Consider the following 25,287-nt stretch of genomic DNA (forward strand, 5'->3'; position numbering starts at 1 on the left):
AACTGTAGCCTTGACTAGACGGACCTTTGTTGGCAAAGTAATGTCTCTGCTTTTCAATATGTTATCTAGGTTGGTCATAACTTTCCTTCCAAGGAGTAAGCGTCTTTTAATTTCATGGCTGCAGTCACCATCTGCAGTGATTTTGGAGCCCAGAAAAATAAAGTCTGACACTGTTTCCACTGTTTGCCCATCTATTTCCCATGAAGTGATGGGACCAGATGCCATGATCTTCGTTTTCTGAATGTTGAGCTTTAAGCCAACTTTTTCACTCTCCTCTTTTACTTTCATCAGGAGGCTCTTTAGTTCTTCACTTTCTGCCATAAAGGTGGTGTTATCTACATATCTGAGGTTATTGTTATTTCTCCCGGCAATCTTGATTCCAGCTTGTGCTTCCTCCAGCCCAGAATTTCTCATGATGTACTCTGCATATAGGTTAAATAAGCAGGGTGACAATATACAGCCTTGACGTACTCCTTTTCCTATTTGGAACCAGTCTGTTGTTCCATGTCCAGTTCTAACTGTTGCTTCCTGACCTGCATACAGATTTCTCAAGAGGCAGATCAGGTGGTCTTTTATTCCCATCTCTTTCAGAATTTTCCACAGTTTATTGTGATCCACACAGTCAAAGGCTTTGGCATAGTCAATAAAGCAGAAATAGAACCTTCTGAGATTCCCTGTCATTTTATTGGTTTCAAGGTGATATTGCTTTATTTCCCAAAACATAATTGTAATACCAGCTTTAAAATCTTTGTATGTGGTGCTAGTGGTAAAGAACCTACCTGCCAACATAGGTTAGACGTAAGAGATGCAGCTTTCATCCCTGGGTCAAGAAGATCCCCTGGAGGGGAGGGCATGGTAACCCAGTTCAGTACTCTCGCCTGGAGAATCCCCATGGACAGAGGAGCCTGGTGGGCTGCAGTCCATAGGGTTGCATGGAGTCGGACACAACTGAAGTGACTTAGTGCACATGCACATAGTAACTATAGTCTGAATCATCCTGGGATTGGCATCTCTTGATTGTCTTTTCCCTGGAGAGTGATTTATATTCCTTAATATTTTTTATTTCTAGTAACTTTGGATTTTATCCTGGATCTTCTGAGTGTTTTGCTATGATCCTCTGGAAAACGTACGTATTTTGTTTTAGAAGCAGTCAGTCCAGCTTCAGATTTTAAGTACTGTCTCCCATTCTGTGTGTAGTGGTTCAGATCTAAGCTTAATTCCTTAGGCCCTCATTCATCTATTTTAGTTCAGTCCTGCACATGCATGGTTCGAAGAGTGGTGATTTCCCCTCACTTCCTGGCCTGCCGGGGCTCCGTTTGTTCCTCACTTCCTCTGGATGGAAATAGCAAAGGTTCTATTGGGGGTTTAGTAGCCCCAGCCAAGGTGCCTCGCCACAACTGTGGTTCTGCCTCACAGCAAGGCTACAAAATGAACAGAAAGGAAACACTCTCCTTTGTGCAGGTTGCTTCTCCAAGGTTTAATTTCCCTCCAAATCCCTATTTTCCTTAGATTTCAGAATGTTCAGATAGTTCTTTTTTATACTTCAAGTTTGTAGTGCCTGTCCATGGGAGGGCTGTCCCGGAGGAGGCCTGCCATGCTGGAACTTGAGCCAACTATAGATTTGTGAGGTTTTTGTTTTTCTACTCCCTGTGTTAACTTTTCTTCCTATTATTTTCGTTTGTTTTTCTTTCATGTGAGAGGTTTTCTTTAAATTTGGGTGTTCTTTCTTTGCTTATTTATATTCTATAAGCTGTGTTTGTATTTCTTGACTTGTTCAACCAGGATTGTGTCATTTCTTGGTGAGCCAGCCTTTTCATTGGGGGGTCTCCCAAGTGTCAGGGTCTGCCATTTAGTTAGGAAGCTATGGCAGTAGTTTAGGTAGGCAATCCTGGTAGCTTGGATTAGGTAATTAGATAATTAGTAGCATTAAAGAGAAGTAGATGGGTGGATTCAAAGATGTGTATGGTGTGGTGGTGGTGGAGTGTGTGTGTGTGTGTACTTGAATTAGAATCAGAAGTACTCATGAGGGTAATGCTGTGGCAGAGTAGATTACTACCTGTGAGTTTTTATTTGAGGCATTTTGAAATAGAAAATCTGAATTTAGAGACAGTAAAACCTGAGTCTGAATCTTGTCTTTGCCCCAACGAGGCGTGTCAGTTCAGTTGTTTAAAGTTTGTTCCAGTATACTCATCTCAGAGGGTTATTGTAGGAAGTAGGGTAGATGCTATAAGTAAAGTGCCTTTGTTTTGTTACGTTTTTTAAAAAGTAACATTTATTGGACCTTTACTATGTCAGGCTTTATTTTAAGTGTTTATAGGTGTTAACTTTTGTAATCCTATATGAAAGCTCTGTAAGAGAAATAGACTCCCATTTTGTAGATGATAAGAAAGCCCAAGTAGGTCACAGAGTTGGTAAGTGTCGGAGCCTAGGTTTGAGTCTTAAAAAGTTGATTCCGAAGCCTTTGTACTTAACCAGTATGTTTCATATCCTTAGCCCAGTGTAGGTGGTTGAGGACAGTCTTAGAACTGTCTGTCCCAATTCGCTTTTTGGTACATGATGTTGTCCTACACAGTAATTTTTGTTGACTTATTAATTGAAAGCAAAATTACTGTAGTGTCTAGTGAAATATTTTAGGCCCATCTTTATCAGTGTTTTACTTATGCTAACTCAGGTTTCTCTTTAAACCAAAATCTGGTCTTTCAAAAGGTAAAGTTAAAATTTTAGTTTACCAGAGGTTTTCCCCTCCAAAATAAATGGTGAGTTTTTTGTTTGTATGCTGAGATGGCTTTGCTGACAGAATTTGTGTGCCATAAAGAATCACCTATCCAATGCCTCTTGGGATAGGATTTTCTCTCTGGTTTTTTCAGTGGCACAATTTATAACGTATTTTGGTCTTGTACATCTTTGCAGTAATGAATTCATGTGTGTGTACATTTTTACTAGAAAATGTCAGTGTTGTGGAAAATCTTGTTGAAATAGTTTCTTCTCTTTTTTTAATTGATAAATACCTTAGAACTGTAGCATTATAATAATCATTGTAATATGAGAATAAGTATCATTTACACAAATAAGGAATTATATAAGGTGAATCAGTTCAGGAGCACATAATTACCAACTTTTTGAGAGAGAGAGTATGTGTGTGTATGTGTTTGGCTTTTGATAGCATGAAGTTATTCAGATCACATATTCATATTTATCAGCCAGCTTTTGAGGCTTTGCTTTGGCAGGTAGCGCTTTAATGGATGAGTCCTTTTAGCTGTCTCTGGCAGTGGCATCTTGGCATTTGCTCTGCTTCCTGGATGACTCACCACCAGCAGCATGTCTAGGTAATTGATATTACTGTATTTAGTTTTGGCTGAGAGTTCTGCTATTAGTTTCTCTGTTTCAGTTGAGGAAAGAATGAAACTTGCTCTGAAGAAGGCTGGTATTTCAGGCCCGGTCCTTGCTGATCTTGGCTCCCTAATTTACCTGTGGTAGAATATGCAAACTTTTTATTTTAATGCCCTGTGTGGCTGCTCTGGTCATGTTAAATTATGCTCTTGTGTCAGAACTCCTAGTTGTTAGAAGTTCTAGGGACTGATGGGTTGGGATTTGCACATATTTCCTACATCCAGTTTAGTATCTCAGACATACTGTAGTAGGCATTTAGTAACTATTGGTTGAGTGACTAATAACTGAATGAAAATGAATGAATCACAGAAAGAAGGCAAGTCTAAAAAACCCAGTCAGGATTATACAGGAGGTCGTAAATCTATATCTTAAATTTAGATTTTTTTTCCCATCAGACTATCTTCCTCAGTGTGTAATAGGCAGTATCCACGGCTCTGGATTCAGTTTTTGCTAAGACTCTTTAAAGTTGGCAGAAGAAAATAAGGACCCTTAGAAAAGAAGCAGTGAATAGTCAAAGATAGGAGGAAAACCAGAGGAAATACTTCTCTAGAAGCCAGTTCAGTTCAGTTCAGTCGCTCAGTCATGTCCGACTCTTTGTGACCCCATGAATCTCAGCACGCCAGGCCTCCATGTCCATCACCAACTCCTGGAGTTCACTGAGACTCACGTCCATCGAGTCAGTGATGCCATCCAGCCATCTCATCCTCTGTTGTCCCCTTCTCCTCCTGCCCCCAATCCCTCCCAGCATCAGAGTCTTTTCCAATGAGTCAACTCTTCGCATGAGGTGGCCAAAGTACTGGAGTTTCAGCTTTAGCATCATTCCTTCCAAAGAAATCCCAGGGCTGATCTCCTAAGCCAAAGAAGAACCAATCAGAACTACACTCAACTGTGTTGAATGCACATAGTACCCCCTCCGTGTTCTTTGGTTCTGAAATCCTCAGATACGGAGGCTGGACTCTTATTGTGCCATTTTATATAGGATTTGAGTATCTGCACCATGGGAGTGAGGATCCTGGAATACCAGGTTATCCAGGGACAGTTGTATTCAAGATTTTTGATAGAATGAGTGGGTTTTTGGACCTAACAATTAGGAAGAAGGTCATTGTTCTTAGCAAGAACTATTTGAGCAAAAGCCAGATGGTAATGGATTCAGGAGGAAATGAGAATTAGAAGTGCACCAAATTTTATTTTTCTTATAGGATGTTTGTCACTAAAGGAAAAGAAGTATAAGATGGAAGTAGCTCAAAAAGCATGAGATAGAAATTTAAATTTTAGCTGGGAACAGGTTTTTTTCCTAAGTATGGTGTGAATAGAATATACATGTGGGCAGAGAGAAAGAAGTTAGTGGAGAAAAGGAAGAAGAGACATAATGTAAAAAAAAACAAACCAATCCTTTGGGAGACAGGATCTTTTCTCTGTGGTAATCTCACATTTAGGAGTAAAGAATATAAACGGAAGCCATGTGCTAAATTTAGAGCTACATGGGAGAGAAATTGAAGGAGTTTTTGCTTGAAATCCTGTTTTCCTTTGTGAAGTAGGAAGCAAAAATTTTGACCAGGAGTTCCATGGTTGGAAGTGGGGGCTAGAAGAGTGGTGAGCTGAAACACCTGCCATGGTGATGACTAGTTCTGACGGCCTTGCTGGAATTGGAAACTAAATTTTTACGGTACCCATCTATACAGTTATGGGATTTGCTTCCCTCCTACCTGAAGATAGTAGACAGACTCACCTCAAATTGAGTCTCAGTGGGGTAGATGTGGCAGAGGATAGGGGAGCTAGGAAATTGAGGGTGTGTCATTCGAGTTTTTCACTTTATAGTCCAGGCTGCCACACGTAGGATAGAGAGTGAAACCAGGTGACAGTGAGTGGAGGGCCCAAGGAAGAAACTTAGTGGAAGTAAGGGAGTGAAAAAGGTAAAGGTCAGGAGGTTGTGACCAGTAATTAAGATGTAGAAATCTAGTATTTTCTAGTAGAAGCATTTTAGATGATCATTAGGTCAGGGAAGTAGAGAACTGATGGAGTTACTAGACCACGCAACTTTGAGTATTATTACTTCCTGTTTCATAACTCAAGTGTTAAGTTGGTTTAGCTGATGGCTCAGACAGGAAAGAATCTGTCTGCAATGCAGGAGACCTGGATTCAACCCCTGGGTCATGAAGATCCCCTAGAGAAGGGAATGACAACCCTCTCCAGTATTCTTGCCTGGAGAATTCCACGGACAGAGGATTTTGGTGGGCTACAGTCCATGGGGTCGCAAAGAGTTGAACGTGACTGAGTGACGAACTTAAACGTGCATACGTCTTATGTTGTAGTAGGAATTAAGGTAGAGGAGACGGTATTGGAGGTGTAGGGGGCTGGCTTGTAAATTTAACTCCCTGTGGAATTTTATATAAGAACAGGATTAGAGAAGTCTGGAGGACTGTGTGGAATTGTGAACTTCAGGAAAGATGCTTGATCTTGTATTGGCTATATCCAAGAACATTTTCTTTGTCTTCTTGTTTCCAGATAAGGGGGAGTGGGGTGAGGATTAACATTCTTGCTTGAGAGGCTTTGGAGAGATGTAATGCCATTCAGGGAAAATAGGGTTTTGATGAAATGTGGAGAAATCATTTTGAAAAGTGACCATATGATCATTTTAATGATCATATAGGTTTCTAGTGATAGAGTGGAAATTAGAAGCTGGGATTGTAGAGTTTTAAATTAATCTGTTTATGGAATGTATTTTTTCTGTTTTCTTGTCCTATTGCATTTTGACTTTTAACTTTATTTTAAAATAATTTTAGACTTATAAGTATGGGAAATTAGTACAAAGGATTCCTGTATACCATTCATATAATTTCCTCAAATGTTGATATTACATATGCCTTGTGATATTTTGTTTGTATATATGTGTATATATACACACATGCTATATTTTTCGAAACACTTGAAAGTAAATGCCAGATATGTTATCTGTTTACGTCTAAATATTTCAGTGTATGTTTTCTTTAAAAAAAAAAAAAAAGACATTCTTTTACAAGCCAATGTGCAGTTATCAAAGTCAGTGACATGAATGTGGTACTGTAATCTATAAATATATTTTACCAGCTTCCCTATTAATGTCTTTTATTGTGGAAAAAAACCCAGCAACTTATTTTTAGATTGGGATCTTAGTCCCTGATCAGCTGTTGTTCTTAGTTATTGTGTCTTTTGGTCTCCCTTAATCTGGAACAGTTCTTTAATCTTCTTTGTTACGGATTAGATTAATGTTTTGGAAAGATTCATATGAAGTATTTTATAGTCTGCCCTACAAAGGACCTTTAATTATACTTTGATGCGTTGATTTTTAGAACTCCCTGGTTGTTACTATTGAAAGATTTACAGTGATGGTTGTCAAACGGTGATTTCTGAATTCTGTTGTTTCTTCTGCATTTATTCTGTAGAATTCTGTTAGGAAGAACATTTGTAGCCTCCAGTTTACTTATTCATCTCAGTTAGTACAAATTCATGGATTTTAACTTGGTTAATTATACTCACACTACCATCGTTGTGAGACTCAGATGATCTTAGAGTTGACCATCTGTTCCTATGTCCTTGTGACAAGTCCCCATCCTTTTTGCGCTTTCCTGCCATCAGCGGTTAGATGATGTGAACATACCTGATTTCTGCAGTTCAGTTTGGATGGGGGAAGCACCGTCTACACTTCATATGTAGGGCTGCAGTGGAAGAGCAGTGACTGACACAACCATTGTTGCCACAGTAGTTTACTGCTGGTATGCTGGGTGCTTAATGAGCATTTTCTCAGAGTCATTGGTGGAAAGTTTGTGGAGTTTTAGTTTTTTTTCAGCTAGGCCATAGAATAAAGCAGTGGGAACGTTGGTGTTGTGCTGCTGACAGTGCTAGTGCCATCCTCACTGAAGCTCTGAGGAGTAGATAGTATTACTGTGGTGGCTCAGATGGTAAAGAGTCTACCTGCAGCGCGGGAGACCCGGGTTTGATCCCTGGGTTGGGAAGATCCCCGGGAGAAGATAATGGAAACCCACTCCAGTGTTCTTGCCTGGAGAATACCATGGACAGAGGAACCTGGTAGACTAAAGTCCATAGGGTCATATAGAGTTGGACACGACTGAGCAACTAACACATACACACAGATTATGTAGACAAATACATAACGTGATTAACAACTATTTAAAGCCAGAGAGCACCCTGGAGAATACACTTGTCATAGGTGGGAAAGCAGAGAAGGCAATGGCATCCCACTCCAGTACTCTTGCCTGGAAAATCCCATGGACAGAGGAGCCTGGAAGGCTGCAGTCCATGGGGTCGTAGAGGGTCAGACACGACTGAGCGACTTCACTTTCACTTTTCACTTGCATGCATTGGAGAAGGAAATGGCAACCCACTCCAGTGTTCTTGCCTGGAGAATCCCAGGGACGGGGGAGCCTGGTGGGCCGTCTATGGGGTCACACAGAGTCAGACACGACTGAAGTGACTTAGCAATAGCAAATAGCAGTAGGTGGGAAAGAGACAAAGAAAAAGCTTCATGAATCACTTTGACCTCTAGAATGGGTTTCTTTAGAATATCATCACATTTATGGGATCGGGAGGGAGATGGGAGGGAGGCTCAGGATGAGGAACACATGTAAACCCATGGATGATTCATGTCAATGTATGACAAAAACCACTAAATACTGTAAAGTAATTAGCTTCCAATTAAATAAAGAAAAAAATAGAATATCATCACATTCAAATGGATACATGCTGATACTGCTTTATGTGTAGTACTGTTAACTGGTTGATGGACAATAACAAACATCATAGTATCTGGGTTTATGTATGTGACTTTCTTGTAAATACAGTAATGGGGTAATAATTATAAAAGTTTACTTAGTGGATGCAAAGTCTGTGGTGATTTTCTTTTTAGTATTATTGAGAAGTTTTACAAATGTCAGTTTTCTGACTTGTAGAAACTTGTTTCTTTAAAGTGTAGGTGGAAACCTTTTTAACGTATCACATGCTGTCCTACATTAAGAACAAAAAAAATTGTTTCGTACTTTCTTTGATCTCTGTTCTAGAGAACTTAGAAAAAATACAGAAAAGTTAAAAAAAAAAACCAAGAGAATAGTTTGCAAGCACCCATGCTAGCCATTTGTCTGTTAACAGTCATTTTGAAACTGCTAACATTTCATCTTACTTCAAATAAGATGAATAATATATGATTTACACACACACACAGTCTTGTTAATTCTTTAACACTGTATCATGAACATTTCCCGTTTCATCAAGTATCCTTTGGCCTCTCAGTCCTGTCTGATTCTTTGTAGCCTCATGAGATTTTCCAGGCAAGAATAGTGGCACGGGTTGCCATTTCCTCCTTCAGGGGATCTTCCTGACCCAGGGATTGAACCCGGGTCTCTTGTGCCACCGGTGTTGGCAGGCGTGTTCTTTACCACTGCACCTCCTGGGAAGCCCCTTTGGAAGCACCATCTTAAATGGCTGTATTCTATTATGTTGATAACAGTGTTTATTCTATTTTGGATAAATAGTATGTTTACAGTTTTCCATTATTATAATACTGTGTTGAACAGCTTTATGAAGAAATATTGTTTCTGATTAGTTTCTTTGGATGTAGTCTTATAGTATAGTCTTAAAACTTTTCCCAATCACTGGGCTAAAGTATGTTTTTATAATAATTTTTTTATTTTCATAAAAAGGAATACATAACTATTTTTAAAAATACAGGCAGTATAAGTACAGAAAAAGAAGCAAGTTAGGCACCCAAATCTTACTAGCCAAAAATACCTTAAGTTGACATTTGGTGGACGTCTTTCCATTTGTGCTTATAGACAGGAATAATATAATAAGAAAGAGATCATACTATTGTTTTTTAAAAGGAGAGTACAAAATAACAATTTTGTTTGACTTTAATGGCAAGGAAAGAAATCCTTAAAGAACTGCTGAATTCTAGATAAAGGTTTCTTTCCACAGAGTTGTTAGGTTCTGTAGGATTTCACTAAAATTAAAAGAGTATAAAAAGTCAGTAAATAGTGCTGCAAGGATTCTTCAATATTGCTATACTTTAATGTGGCTTTCCAGGTAGCTCAAGCTGTAAAGAATCCACCTGCAATGTGGGAGACCTGGGTTCAGTCCCTGGAGTGGGAAGATCCCCTGGAGAAGAGCATGGCAGCCCACTCCAGTATTCTTGCCTAGAGAATTCCATGGATAGAGAAGCCTGGTGGGCTACAGTCCATGGGGTTGCAAAGATTCAGACACGACTGAGCGGCTAACATACACACACACACTTTAATATCTGAGATTTAATTCTTTATTATGAAGTATGCTCCTTAGCCAGTTTGGTTGCTTGTACTTGACCTGGTACTGCATTTGCTGGCTTACTTTGGCACATGCAAATAAGTAACTCTTTGGAGAATCTATGGAAATGTTCTTATTTAATTTGATTATGTAAACAGAAGGGAACCTTTCATTGCATGCTGCCATTGTCACTATACTGATCATTGCTGACGCTGGATAGGATATGTTGACCGAAATAAACATGCACAATGTACATGTTGTGAGTTTGGGGACCTTACTGAGGACTGTAGCCTGAGAGAGGGCCCCTCAGCTTAGAGAAACTCCTCAAAGAGGAGAGGGTAATGGAGGAACCAGAATGTATATAAGCTTTATTTGCTGGGAAAACCCTACAGTGAAGCATAAAAAGATTACTACTGTTCATCACAAAATCAGACATCTGAAGTGAGTGATTTTAGTACTTTTCTGTGGATAGGAATACGTAAGAATCTGAGATCATTTGAAATGTTTTCTTAGATGTGTATCTTCACTGTCTAAGGGCTATACATCCAAAGCACAGAAAATTCCCCATCTTTCACCATCCTGAATTCCCCTCAGAGTGCGCGGCCCTTGGGCCACCACAGTAGCTAATGGCTTGATCCTTGTAGAACTGGAATGGCAGGCCACATTCATTTCTTTACAAATACTGATATGTTAGCTTGTAAAAATCGAAGCATGAAGCTATTTTGAAAGCTCAGAATTTGAATAGTTTTATAAGTTTAAAGATCATCATTAAAAATGTCTTTTGCTTATAAAAAATGTGTAGCAGTACTTTCTTCTTTGGGCTTTCTAAATTACGGTTCTCAAACTACTTAAGGGAATCGTAAATCCTGAAATTGCTCTGTATTATTATTTCCACAGCAGTTTTCTATGTTCTCTAAGTGGATAATCTTTGCTTATTTTATTGCTCACCTTTGACCCAGGCACCCTGCCCAGGAGGAGGGCGAGGTTGGTTGGGAAACAGTTGCTGTGCCAAAGGAGTTGCTGTACCCTGACTGATATAGAGTGTCAGGGTATAGTCTTGGAATATGGTGGCTTCAGCCTCACCCAAGGTATTGTAAGGTATCTGTAATGAAAGAGTGATGGACAGGATTTTAGGGGGACAGTCCCATGTCTGCCATAGATAACCTAATTGCTTAAGACTACAGCATAGTCATTAATAAGTATACCTCAAAATGCTGCTTGCATTGTAGAGAGACAAAAACCCAAGTTAGTGACCAGATTTGGAAAATGAGGTTTTTTGTTGTTTTTTTTTTTTAAGTAAACTTAAACATATTTTATGTTATATAACACATATTTTGGTACAAATCCATGGCAGGCAGGGCTGAAACTACCATCTTCCTGTGATGAAATATATAGACATTTATGGTCTTTTCATGCTGAGTTAATGTGAGCTAGATTGAGAGATTATGGGGAGACTGAGAAGGTACATGGAGGCTGAGAGGCAGCAGTGCTATATAGACAGACAACTTTAGATGTAACAAAGTATGAGAAGCTGCCAGTCCAGTTGGTACACAGATTTTTTCCTCCTTTCTTTTTGTCTTTTCTCTCTTTTTCCCCCTTGATCTATGATAATCTGTTGGTAATCTGTGTTACAGAGAAGGCAATGGCACCCCACTCCAGTACTCTTGCCTGGAAAATCCCATGGATGGAGGAGCCTGGTGGGCTGCAGTCCATGGGGTCGCTAAGAGTCGGACACGACTGAGCAACTTCACTTTCACTTTTCACTTTCATGCATTGGAGAAGGAAATGGCAACGCACTCCAGTGTTCTTGCCTGGAGAATCCCAGGGACGGGGGAGCCTGGTGGGCTGCCGTCTATGGGGTCACACAGAGTCGGACACGACTGAAGAGACTTAGCTGCAGCAGCAGCAATCTGTGTTAAGATCATATCTATTTGTTGCTAAAGAGGCATAATTGTAGGGCAGATTTGTAAATACGTGTTTTCTTAGGTAAGGTCTGAGAAAGCCAAATAGAATTTTGAGAAAACTATCTTTCTGTTGACATAAACATTTAAGAATAAGGTCAGGTACTTGTAATTTGAACTTCCCTGGTGGCTCAGATGGTGAAGAATCTGCCTGCAATGCTGGAAACCAGGGATCTATCCCTGGGTTGCGAAGATTCCCTGGAGAAGGGAATGACGACCCTCTCCAATATTCTTGCCTGGAGAATTCCATGGACTGAAGAGCCTGGCAGGCTACAGACCCATTAATTAAAGGATTATGAACACGACTAATGAGTGTAGTATATAGAGAATTTTGTATTCAAAGAGAATAATCTTAGAATCTAGCGTATTTAGGTTGCAGTTTTGGCATATAAAAAGGAATTTAACGGGAGCCTAAATTCTTTTAAAAATAGAAATTTATGTAAGATCTTTATCCCATCTGTTTGGTTTCTTTGTTCCTTGGAGGTCTTTGGGATGTGAATATACTCTTTCTCCTTTAACTTTCTAATGCAATAACTAGCTGTTAGAGACTTCAGGATCAGTTCCTGAGCCTGCAATTGCAGCCTGGATCTCAGCTTCCCTGGTGGCTCAGATGGTAAAGAGTCTGCCTGCAGTGTGGGAGACCTGGGTTCAATTCCTGGGTCTGGAAAATCCCCTGGAGAAGGAAATGACAACCCACTCCAGTATTCTTGCCTGGAAAATGCTATGGAAAGAGGAGCCTGGCAGGCTGCAGTCTATGGGGTTGCAAAGAGTTGGACAAAACTGAGTGACTTCACTCTCTCAGAGACTTCAGAGTACTTGGGTTATAGCAAGGTTATTTCTCCAGTCTTTCCATTTTATACTATTGTGCTGAGTGACTTACATTGCATTTTCTTTTCCTTTTAATCAAGGCTGATTCCAAATACTTTGGAGCTTATTTTCATAGTGTTCAACAAGACAGACATAACATCCAGTTTTGTAGAGCTCTTACTTTAGCTGGGAAAAGAGATTGTAAGTGAATGATTACATAAATACTTTCTATTGTGTTAAGAGCTGAGAAGAACAGGGTGCTTTAACATTGTGTTGTTTTGTTGTTGTTCAGTCGGAAATCATGGCCAGCTCTGCGACCTCATGGACTGCAGCACGGCAGACTTCCTTGTCCTTCACCATCTCCCAGAGTTTGCTCAAACTCATGTCCATTGAGTCTGTGATGCCATGTAACCATCTCATCCTCTGTCATCCCCTTCTCCTCCTGCCTTCAGTATTTCCCAGCATCAGGGTCTTTTCCAGTGAGTTGGCTCTTCACATGGCCAAAGGGAGGCCAAAGCTTTGGAGCTTCAGCTTCAGTATCAGTCCTTCCAATGAACATTTAGGACTGATTTCCTTTAAGATTGACTGGTTTGATCTTGCAGTCCAAGGGATTCTTAAGAGTCTTCTCCAGCACAGTTCAGAAGCATCAACTCTTCAGTGCTCAGCCTTCTTTATGGTCCATCTCTTGCATCCATAAATGACTACTGGAAAAACCACAGCTTTGACTATACTGACCTTTGTCAGCAAAGTGATGTCTCTATTCTTTAATATGCTGTCTAGTTTTATCATAGCTTTTCTTCCAAGAAGCAAGTGTCTTTTAATTTCATGGCTTCAGTCACCATCTGCAGTGATTTTGGAGCCCAAGAAAATGAAGTCTGTCACTGTTTCCAGTTTTCCCCCATCTATTTGCCATGAAGTGATAGGACTGGATCCCATAATCTTAGTTTTTTTAATCACAAGCTGGAATCAAGATTGCCGGGAGAAATACCAGTAACTTCAGATGTACAGATGACATCACCCTAATGGCAGAAAGTGAAGAGGACTAAAGAACCTCTTGATGAAGGTAAAAGAGGAGAGTGAAAAAACTGGCCTAAAAAATTGTGTTAGAGTCCTCATCTACTTTTGAGAGATAGGAAAGATTTTCTTGAGAACTTGATTTTAAGCTAAGATCTGAACAGTATGTAAAAGTCAACTAGGCAGTGCAGTATGTGTGTTATTTAACAGAGCCTAGAGCCCCTTTTTGGCCTTTGCTGATGGCTCAGCAGGTCAGGAATCTGCCTGCAATTCAGGAGACACAGGAGATGCTGGTTGGATCCCTGGGTCGGGAAGATCCCCTGGAGGAGGAAAATGGCAATCTAGTCCAGTATTCTTGACTGAAAAAAAATCCAATGGACAGAGGAGCCTGGCAGGCTGTAGGGTCACAGAGTTGGACACAACTGAGTGACTAATGTAGAACCCCTTTGTAGTATGTGATTATGCTTAATTTTAAGAAGTGAATTTAATGAGTGGATATTTAGGTCAGCAGCCCAGAACTGTCCAGTGTGACAATATAAAACTAGTCTTGTATTCTTTAATCACTCTGTTGCTGTTAATTATGCCTCTCCCTCTTTTTTCTTTTCAAAAAACAGATACAGTTGCTCATTTGTTCTTCACATATATTTTTTTGTGGTTACAGTTTCAGATTGTGTCATTTTCTACAGAAGATTGTACATACAGAAACTCAAAGGGGAACTGTTACAATATTGTGATGGTATTTTATGTGGAAAAAGCTTTTTTTATCCTAGGATATCGTGTTTACTTTAATGTTGTTGCTTCTGAGACATGCCAAACCAGAAATTAGAGGATTTTTGCGTTTTGGTTTTACTTACTAAAATTTAAAAATTCAAATTAATTTATGTTTAGGGTGAAAAGTCAAATAGTAGAGGATGATGAAATCTCTTCCCTGCCTGCAGCTCTTTGTAGTTTCTTCTGTATCTTTCCAGAAATCTTGATTGCCTATATATATTATACAGATAATCTTTTTCTCTTCTTTAGGGGGAGGGGAAGTTTGTAGGAAATAGCTTTTAAAAATATTCTGTTGATATACAGTTGACTTGCGATGTTGTGTTTCTTCTTATTTAAAAAATTCAGTTATACTTTACATAATTTTTTATACCTTTCTTTCAGTTGACAGATCATGAGCAGACAGTAGTGGTTTACAAATAAAATAAAAGTCCTGTTTATTTAAAAGACAATTGTGTCTTGATAAAATATCTGTTGATTCTTGGCTTTAAACGTTTGTTTTGCAGACTCCTTCAGGTCAAGGAGACTCTGAAGCCCATGGTGTTACTTGTGGAGCACCATGAAATAATGATATTCTCTCATATGAGCAAGAAAGGTTTTGACCAGCAGAAATATGCCTGTATTATATTATGAAATATAAAACTGCAACCAAACTTCTGTATTTTCAAAAGAAGAAGCTAAAAATTAGGCATGCTGCTGCTGCTAAGTCGCTTCAGTGGTGTCCGACTCTGTGCAACCCCATAGACAGAAGCCCACCAGGCTCCACCGTCCCTGGGATTCTCTAGGCAAGAACACTGGAGTGGGTTGCCATTTCTTTCTCCAATGCATGAAAGTGAGAAGTGAAAGTGAAGTCGCTCAGTCGTATCCGACACTTAGCAACCCCATGGACTACAACCCACCAGGCTCCTCCATCCATGGGATTTTCCAGGCAAGAGTAGTGGAGTGGGGTGCCATTGCTTATTTTCCCATTAATATTTACTTGTTGCTTATGCACTCTTTTCTAATCATTTGCATCATTTCCTGATCACTGCTTTATTGTAGGTTCTCTCTCATTAACGGAAAGGTATGCAGACACTGCAGAAGTTTAGTGGGAAAAATTTGGTGGGGAAATAAACCTAAAATTAAGAAGATTCTGTTAATTTGTTTAATGGTGCACGTGTGCATGAGGAAGACTGCTGAAATTCACTTTTATTGGTACAAAAATCTAGTTCCATTTGCTAAGCATCAGTGTCTTGTGTGACTGTTTTCTGAGCTACTGGTTTTAACACTTGGGTTGTTTGTAGAAATTTCTTAGCACCGGCTATTATCTTACCCCTAGGAGTATAGAAACAGCAGCTTACTTTCTTCTTGGGTGACTAAACTCAGTAGCTTGACTCTACAGCTACAGATTGATTTTATTGTAACCCTTATCTGTTTGCTTCTCTAAGTCAGGTGTTGGATAAGGCAACATTGACTGACAGAGATTACCAGAGTTTTTTCCCTAGAGTCCTGTTACCTTACTTAGGGTTAAAAGAAACTCTTATCATCTCCTACTTTTGTAGGAAGGACAAGAATCCCATTAGATGTTGGTTGACTGACCGTGCTATTTTTTTGAGAATGAAAGAAGTGAAGAAAAGTCTAAAATGAGTGGGGCACTGGCGCAACAGGCATAAAGTGTCCTGGGGAAACAGCTGTGTGGTCATCCTAGTTATACAACAGTCTTGCCAGATAGTCATTCAAAATCCGCCTGAAAGGATTTGTTGCCCCACAGAAAAGCGAGTATTCTAAAAATTAAAAGGTACTAACTAAAAAATTTTTTAAATTTTAAATTGAGCTAAAGTTTGTCTCATTGCAACTACTAACTCTTCTTTCCAGCTTTTGCCCTCTGGTACTAAACGTAGTCAGTATATGGCAGTATACAAAATGTATTAGCGCTTTAGAAATTAAAAAAAAAAAAAAGTCACCCCTTACCCCCCTGCCCTGCAATCTTACAGTTCTTCCTTGTAATTCAGTTTCTGTGCTAGAGAAAAAAAATAAAAGACCCTGCTGCTGACTAACCCACCAGGCCCTGGTACTGGGTAGAGTTCACTAAACAACATTTTATAGCACATCCATAATTGTTATCTTAGTATGTTTAGAAAACTTTCAGTGAGATGTCTAGCTTCTCAAAAGCAGACTTTCCAGTTATTATCTTAATGCTTTATCACCTTAAGATAGAATGAAGGAATATGTATAGGAGGCATGCCAATTCCAATTAAAGAAACAGTAGTTTATACACAGGAAGGCTAGACCTCCAGCTAGCTGATCATAATGCTTACAGTTTCCTCATCATTAAAAATACTTACTATAAAAAAAAGACATAAATAAAAAAAACAAAACAAAAAAAAAAACAAAAAAAGAAAAAAAAATACTTACTATACATGTATAATAACTAGCTACAAATATAATCTTCAGACTAAAAAATTGTGTTTTCCTGTACAGCTTTTCATCACTGTGGTCACTGGGTTAAAGATACTTTAATTTTCATGTGCTATTGCCCATATTTTTTTTTTTTCCAGGAGGCCCATAAATAGGACAAGCTAGGAGGATAACTTTTGAGGTGATGTGTGGATGGGACACAGAGCCTGGTTCATTACTGTGTATATGTGGGTCCCATTCCACTCTTCCCCTCTTTTTCTGCTGTTTAGGAAGTTGATACAGAATGTAAAATAGAACCATTGAACAGCATAACATCATGATTAGGGAAAAATTTCTACAAATGTCATTGTCTAATTTGATAAACATATTACTTAATTTGAATCCTTGTGTGAATTTAGAGGAAAGGCAGTCAGGTGTCGAAAAAATTAAACAGTAGTCCATCTGAGAAAGGAGTGGAGATTCTTCTTGGAGCCAGTCTGAGGATTGGAACTCAGGAGACAGCCTTTCAGAAAGTTGATTGCTGTTAAAAGTAAAAGCACAAATGTGTAAGTTTTTGAGACACAAAGTTAAGACATCAAAGTAACTGGGCTGGGAAGATGCCCTGGAGGAGAAGAAATGGCAGCCCACTCTGGTATTCTTGTCTGGAAAATCGCATGGACAGAGGAGCCTGGCAGGCAACAGTCCATGGGATCTTGAAAGAGTCGGGCATGACTTAGTGACTAAACAACATATTGACACTTTACATGGTCCAACAGGGTAAGTAGTGGGATCACTGTGACTCCTTTCAGGACCGAGAAAGCAGTGTACCTACCTCCTGAGGAGTTATCAGATGGAAATTGCTTTTTTGGGGGTGAGCAGGCATTCCTGTGTCTTCTAAGGAGATCCAGTCTGCTGCTGCTGCTAAGTTGCTTCAGTCGTATCCGACTCTGTGCGACCCCGTAGACCAGCAGCCCACCAGGCTCCCCCGTCCCTGGGATTCTCCAGGCAAGAACACTGGAGTGGCTTGCCATTTCCTTCTCCAATGCATGAAAGTGAAAAGTGAAAGTGAAGTTGCTCAGTCATGTCTGACTCTTAGCGACCCCATGGACTGCAGCCTTCCAGGCTCCTCCGTCCATGAGATTTTCCAGGCGAAAGTACTGGAGTGGGTTGCCAATGCCTTCTCCAGTTATTTGTTTAGTAACACTAATTTCTACATATACTAAATATACTCATATAGGCTAAATTACTAAATATAGGCTATTTCTAAGTATATATCTGTACTTTGTTTGACTTGACTTGTTCATCTGACATTTTTGCTCTTAAAAATGTGGTCAAAGGTGAATAAATGCATCAGGAGCTCTCCTGAGTGCCTTGTAATGGGAAACATAGAATATGCTTTATGACTCTAGAGCAGAGTGTTGCTGGTCAAGAGGTTGCTCATTTAGTGCCTACTCTGAAAAGCCCTGCAAGTAAATAAATGAAAAAGCTCATACAGAGTTGACTTTGTGCTTATTTGAATTCACTTTCTGTGAGTGAATTTTGTTACATAAATTTTGATGCTGTTGACTGAAGAAAAACACATAACCTAAAAATTGCAAGTTATGTTTTATTTGGGGACCTTACTGAGGACTGTAGCCCAGGAGACAACCTCTCAGGTAGGTCTGAGGAACTGTTCTGAAGAGGTTAGGGAGAAGCCAGGATTTGTAGGAGTTTTTTTCTGGGGGAAGGCCAGGGGAGTAGTAGAACATGAGAAGAATACTGTTAATCACGAAAAACAGACGTCTGAAACGAATGATTTTTGTTCTTTTCTGTGTGTGCACATGTGCTCAGTTGCTCATTTATGGCTGATTCTTTGTGATTGCATGGACTGTAGTCTGCCAGGCTCTTCTGTCTATGAGCTTTTCCAGGCAAGAATACTGGAGTGGGTTGCTATTTCTTCCTCCAGGGGATCTTCCTGACCCAGGGATCGAACCAGTTCCTCCTGTGTCTCCTGCATTGGCAGGTGGATTCTTCAGCACTCTGCCACCTGGGAAGCCCTTTGTGCAGAGGATGTTAAAGTCTGGGCTTATTGAAATTATTCTTCACATGTGCTTCTTAACTACCTAGGGTCTGTATCCTCTCTTTCACCATCCTGAGTTCCTCTCAGGGTACAGTGAATGTGGTTGGCGGTGTTGGTTGGTAGTTTGATGGTGGACAACCTTCATTGTTTGCTGAATGACAGGCAACATTTTTCCACAGTGTTATGAAAAAGGTTGTCTTCTTGAGATGATTTTAGGTTGATTTGTTAAAAATTATAATATATTTATGAACTTAAAAATGTGTTTTGCTAGTTTAATCTCTTACCGCAAGACATATCCAAACAGCAATGAAGTAAATTGACCTCCTGTTTTACTTCACATATTTTAAAAAATTCTTCAGTGACTACTTATTAGACTGAAGCACTGCATAATTTCTGTTTTTGAGTTTATAAAATAAAATATATTAAATAAACGAGAAGAAGAGTAGAACTAGTATTTGCTAAATGCCTTTTGTGTGTTTGGCATTATGCTAGTTGATTTTCAAATACTACTTTACAGTCTGTGAGGATTGTGGTTTCATTTAGAATTTACATGTGGAGTCACTAAGGTACAGAGAAAGTAAGTTTAGTGAAGCTTATAGAAAGTGGAGTAATAATTTTCGTGTTCTGAAATTAAAAATGCATTGTATCACAGCATGCAGATTTATTCTCTTGACAAGCTTTTTTTTTTTTTTTTTTTTTTACTATAAAGTAGGAGATGTGCAGCCACATTGCTTGGATTTGATTCATGGTTTAGCCTTCCTACCTATTGTGATGTTTGGCAGATTACTCTAAGTCTTCATGTCCAGAGTGGTTTTGGTTTGGTTGGTTTGGTGTTTTTTTTTTTCCTTTTTTCTTTTAGCCTGTCAAATGGGGACAATAGTCTAACAGTCTCTTGTTTGTTGTGAGGATTAAATGAGTTAAACCATAAAGATCTCAGTATATTATCTAGTGTAAATTGGTTGTAATGAAGAACGTTTTTCAAAGTTTTATATGCACAGTGACTTATTTTGCTTTATAAGTAATTCTTTTGGTACTTAGGAAAGCCTCAGAGTATTCCACATTTTTAGAATGTTTATAAATTGTTATTATATTTCATTAATTCATTTTACATAAGATACTAGTATAATAGATATGGTGTTGTGGTTGTATTAGGAGTTTTACTTTTCTTTGCTGTATACAGTGATTAATACAGATTGAGCGAACTTGAATCTGTTTGTTATCATTACCTTTTTTCCTATAAATTCCTAAAAATTTGACCTTTATTTGTATTATAAATTATAAAAATTCTAAACTTAATGACTGTGTCTCTCAGAAATTTTATTCATCTTTGTAAATGCTACTTTAGCTTGTTTTTAGCTAAAAAAGAAAAGAAAAACGATTCTTTGCCTGAAATAATCTTTAAAAATAAAAAAAAAGTGTGCTTCACATTAATGTTTTCGTTTTCCTTTGTTCTCTCAGCTTCACAATGAAGAGGATAATTCAGAATCATCTGCTGTAGAGCAGCCATCTACTTCAAACCCAACACCACACACCGTGCAGGCTGCTCCTTCAGCATCTGGACATGAGACTGAGTCTTCTCCTCCCCCTTACAGTAGTATTACCGTGGAAGTACCTACAACTTCAGGTATTGTTGCTCTTAGTATGGAACTACTAGTAATGTTTTTAAGAACTCATTTTTTACCAGTATGGTTTTGTATAATTATCAAGTCTGTTAATGGGCTTCTCTAGTTTTATGATTTTTTAAAGCAGATTTTCCTAAAGGTAGTTTATAAAATAATTTACTCTGTGCCTTATGTGTCTCACTGTTTTAAAAATTAATTTAAAAATGTAGCTTGTCAAGCTTTCTTATGCTTGCTAGAATCCATTTCCAGTGGACTAACCTATATAACTTTTGGAAGAAATATACATACCTGTAGACTCATGCACACATATAATGCCTACGGACATGCATGTATTAACATACCCATACCTGTGTGTGTTTACTTGTATAGTCATAAAACCAGGCATTATTCATGATGAATGTGAGTGGGAATGTGGTTAGCATATGTCAATGGAGGTGAAGGGTATACATAATGTTTCCCCCCTGCACATGGTAATATTTCTTGAATACAAGGCAGTGATTCCCACTTGCTACTGTTTATCTCATCCTTTCAGGTCATTCTCAAGAATACCCTCATCTGTTTCTCTGGCCACAGTTTATATTTTCCCAGTAATGCTAAGTTAATCATTCTGTGATGGAAGATGAGTGAAAGTCCCTTTGCTAAATGCCCCTCTGTTGTAGCTACTATTTGTTTAACAGACTACCTCAAACCTGATGGAGTAAAATAACAATCATTATTATCAATTCTCAGAATTTGGAGGGTGAACTTGGCTCCATGATGAAGTTCTTTGCTAGAGTCTCCTATGATTGTTGTCCGATGGAGGCAATTGCAGGCTTCCTTATTCACACATTTACTGGTTGAGGCAGGCTTCAGCTGGGGCCTCAGCTGAGGCTGTTGGCCAGAACAGCTATTGGTGGCCTCGTCTTGTGGTCTGGGCTCCTCTCTAAATGCAGGCTGGCTTCTAAGAACAAGCATTCTGAGAGAAAGCCAGATGGAACGGGTTACGTTGCCTCAAAAGTCACAGTGCAGGTTGTTAGAAGTGAGTCAGTCAGTTTAGTCTGTCTTCAGGATTATTGAAGAATTAGTCTCCGCCTCTTCATGGGAAGTGTTTCAAAGAGGAGACTGTGGTTTAAACCACCACAGCTATATACAGCCTCAGCCTCTTGGCCACCAGGCCTGCTTCTTTGACAGTCTTCCCTATTTCAGTAAATGGCTCCAGCAGGCCAGAAACTGGGGAGTCAGCCTTTTGGTATCTTATTATAAAATCATGTGGTTTTCTCCTTCAGTTTTTGTTGTCATGAAATATTTTATTAACATATTTCTTCTTGAAGCTAATCCATCCCTATATGCTTGGACTTTTTGTCATCATGTTCCAGTGTTTCCTGGATTTGAACTCATTAATATTTTAGTGTTTTTGCAGCTTTTTGCATGTGATCTGTAACTTGATGTACTGTCTTTTTGGTATGGAAAAAGCAGACTTTTGGAAAGCAAAGTTGAAAGCAAAATTTTATGAAAGCAACATAAAATGAATTGAGAAGCTTCTCATTTTTCTATGATGTATAGTAGTTTTGATAAAGTAGCATGATATTTTTAAAGGTTAGGTGAATTTCAACTGTGAAACAAGTGAAGCCTGCTACTTAGATGTTCAGTTATTCTCACCATCTGTTTTGTGATTCCTGGTCTTTAAAATTTTTTCACCTGTGCTAAAAGGCCATCCCTGACTAATTGAGAGTAAAAACGAATAATTCTAGAATTTTGGGTCTCTGCTTAATGAAAGCTATTATACTATTTTTCTTTAGCTTTTTGGTCAATGTTATATTTTAGGTATGGACAGTGCCTGTTTTCTGTGGAGATTATGTTATTCAGTAGGTCACTTTATGACTGTTTTTATAGATCTGAGCAACATCAGTTATAAAAGGTGACATTTGTATATAATGCTTCACTTTTTATGGAGTCCTCTAGAATACTGTTCTATTTTATCCCATAATAGCAAGTAATAGCATTGATGGGTCAGCTTCATCGATGAGAACGTAGAACTTCATAGGACTTAAGTGATGTGCTTGAGGTTACACAACTTCCAAGAAGGAGGGCTACGGTTGGAACTCCCCAGACTTAACATTCTGTGGTTGAGAACCAACCTCTGCCTTAAAGAAGAGAAGAATAGGAAGTAAAATTGACAAGTGAAAATTAAAGACGCTTCTTCCCAACTTTTACCTGTTATTGTCAGAGGTATTTTTTCTATCGTGGATATTAAAACTTTTTAAAAACTTACATATATATATTTTTTTTAATTAGAGAATAATTGCTTTACAATGCTACATATCTAGTTTTAAGGTAAAGGATCTCGTTACCTTGGATAATATATGCCAGTGTTCCAGGTTTTTAAATAAATATTTATTTATCTTATTTTTGACTGTGCTGAATCTTCATTGCTGCATGGGGGTTTTCTCTAGTTGCAGTGAGCAGGGGCTACTCTTCAGTGCAGTGTGTGGGCTTCTCATTGTCGTGTCGTCTCTTGTTGCAGAGCAAGCTCTAGGGTGCTTGGGCTTCAGTAGTTGTGGTACACAGGCTTAGTTGGCCCGAGGCATGTCGGATCTTTCTGGACCAGGGATTGAACTTGTGTCCTCTGCAGTGCAAGGTGGATTCTTAACCACTAGACCACCAGGGAAGCCACCATTGTTTCAGTTTTAAAAGTTTATAATTTTAATGTTATTGCCTTAAACTTGATAATCATTGTTTTTTCTGAAGTTTTACTTCCACTTTAGTCTTCAGAACTAAAGAAATCTGTTTACTTGACTGTGCGCAGTGTTTTTATATCCTAGTAATAAGTCTCTTCTAAGAATTTGTGACTCTTGTGCCTTTTGTTGGATAATATTCAGTATTATGCTGCTACTCACCACTTCCTGTTATTAAGTTAAAAATTGCCTAACTTCAGACCCTTAGCTCTTATTGATAGCATTAAAAATACTTATTTTTAAAACCTGTAGACATTAAAACACAATAGGAAAAATTTTGCTGGAGTGTAGTGTGTTTTCATGTTGAAAATGCAAGAAAGTCTGATAAAGATAGGTAAAATTATAAACAATATAGAAAATGTGAAAATGCTATCATTATAATGGAGGAAATCACAGAAGTAGTGTTAAACACTGTGGTATGTACTACTTTTAGAATCTGCCTGTTATTTATGTCAGGAATTCTAGCACATCCTAGTCGACTGATTAACCTATGTGTATGATTTTACTTACACGAAAGTTGGCAATAAATGTTGCAGCTTAAAAAAAATAGTTTGTTGTAGTATACTTCTGGAGATCATATTTCAAAAATAGCTTAAAAATTGGGGAAGGACAAACTCTTCCAAAAAAAGAAAACCTAAGGAGCTAGGTAGATGCAGGGAAAATGGGAGAAGGGATAAGAGTGAAAAAAGAGTTAAAAAGCATTAATCTTTTAGCAAAGAGAAATACTGAGTTTGCTTAGGAGTTGCTAAAATTGACCCATGTAGAAAAATTAACGTCATGTATTAGCAGAACAAAGTTTTTGGAGTCCAGAAATTTCTGGGTTCTGCCACTTCTTGATTGTGTGATCCTGGGCAAATCACCTAACTTTTCTGAACCTCAGAGTTGCTGAGGTTAATGTATTTAGAAGTGGTATAGGAGGTGGCTAGTGCTATTTCAGTGTATATGTGTTTTGTTTTGTTTTTTTTTTTAACTATCATTCGTGCTGTTTTTACTTTTTTTGACTGTGAGATGATGGGCAGATAAATTCTCTGAGCACAGCAAGTAGGCACACAGAGCATGTTCACATACGGTGAGTTTCTTACCTCTTTTGTGTTGCACACATTTTCAGAGTCTCCTTCTTGATGCTCTTGTTTTGTGTATCAGTCTCTGGATGATATTTATCAGTCCTTTCTCAATAAATCCAGGACTCCAAGAATATGATGTAGTAATAATTTATATGTTATACAGCTTATAATGTAGGACTACAAATAGCAGTGATCATCCTCTGGCATTCTGTAACTTGTTAAATTGTATTATGGTTATAAAAATGTCATTAGTTTGTTTTAATGGTTATCTTTTTTTAAAACCCTTTCCTTCAGATACAGAAGTTTACAGTGAGTTTTATCCTGTGCCGCCTCCTTACAGTGTTGCTACCTCTCTTCCCACGTACGATGAAGCTGAGAAAGCCAAAGCTGCTGCCTTGGCAGCTGCAGCAGCAGAAACATCTCAAAGAGTAAGACAGTGTTATCATTACCTTTTGAGAATAATATCCAAGATAGTTCTCTGTGTCCTTTTTTTTTTTTTTTTTAGTATTTTCTGTACTGCTGCTCATTTGTGTCATCGTGTTTTGGCACTCTCTGAGTGAAATAATACCTTCTGCATTCCTTGACCCACCTCATTTCTGTTTCTTTTGGTCTTTTCCTGCACCCTGTCTCAGACTGTGGTCATCTAGGTGTTCTTTTTACCACTAATGTATCATTTTCTAAACTTGATTTCAGGCATCTCCTGCACTAAGACTCATCCCTCCCACCCTTCCCCCTGCCATCCCTCTGACTTCCTCATGCAAATTACCCCCACCCTGTTGACCTCTTCACTGTTAATGAAGTGTCTTTAGTGTCTTTACTTCCTTTCCTATGTAGTTTAGATTCTGTGGTCCGTAATTATAATTATAAATCATTATTTTCTATTCATTTTTATAAATTAGCACAGCCAGTCCAGTGACTCTATGAGTGAACTCACAGTAGGTTAAAACACTCACAGGCAAGTCTGGGTTGGTCTCTTGTGGGCTTACTGCTCCTTTCTCCTGGGTCCTGGTGTGCATAAGGTTTTGTTTGTGCCTTCTAAGAGTCTGTTTCCCCAGTCCTGTGTAAGTTCTGGCAGCTCTGTGGTGGGGTTAATGGCAACCTCCTCCAAAAGGGTTTTGCCATACCCAGGTCTGCTACATCCAGAGCTCCTGCCCCTGCAGCAGGCCACTGCTGGCCCCGTACCTCCGCAGGAGACACTCAAACACTCAAAAGCAGGTCTGG

At 38.8% G+C, this 25,287-nt stretch overlaps 1 protein-coding gene across 1 annotated transcript in view; it reads left to right on the plus strand.

Annotated features, from left to right (window-relative positions):
• NDFIP2 (Nedd4 family interacting protein 2) overlaps nt 1-25,287 on the plus strand; it is a 71,706-nt gene that overhangs the window by 16,267 nt on the left and 30,152 nt on the right. The window contains exons 2-3 of the mRNA XM_027557783.1: nt 20,125-20,290; nt 24,361-24,494. Of these exons, the coding sequence (XP_027413584.1) occupies nt 20,125-20,290; nt 24,361-24,494 (300 nt within the window). The remainder of the gene's footprint in view (nt 1-20,124; nt 20,291-24,360; nt 24,495-25,287) is intronic.

Source organism: Bos indicus x Bos taurus, chromosome 12, assembly GCF_003369695.1.
Source record: "Bos indicus x Bos taurus breed Angus x Brahman F1 hybrid chromosome 12, Bos_hybrid_MaternalHap_v2.0, whole genome shotgun sequence".
Lineage (NCBI taxonomy): Eukaryota > Metazoa > Chordata > Mammalia > Artiodactyla > Bovidae > Bos > Bos indicus x Bos taurus.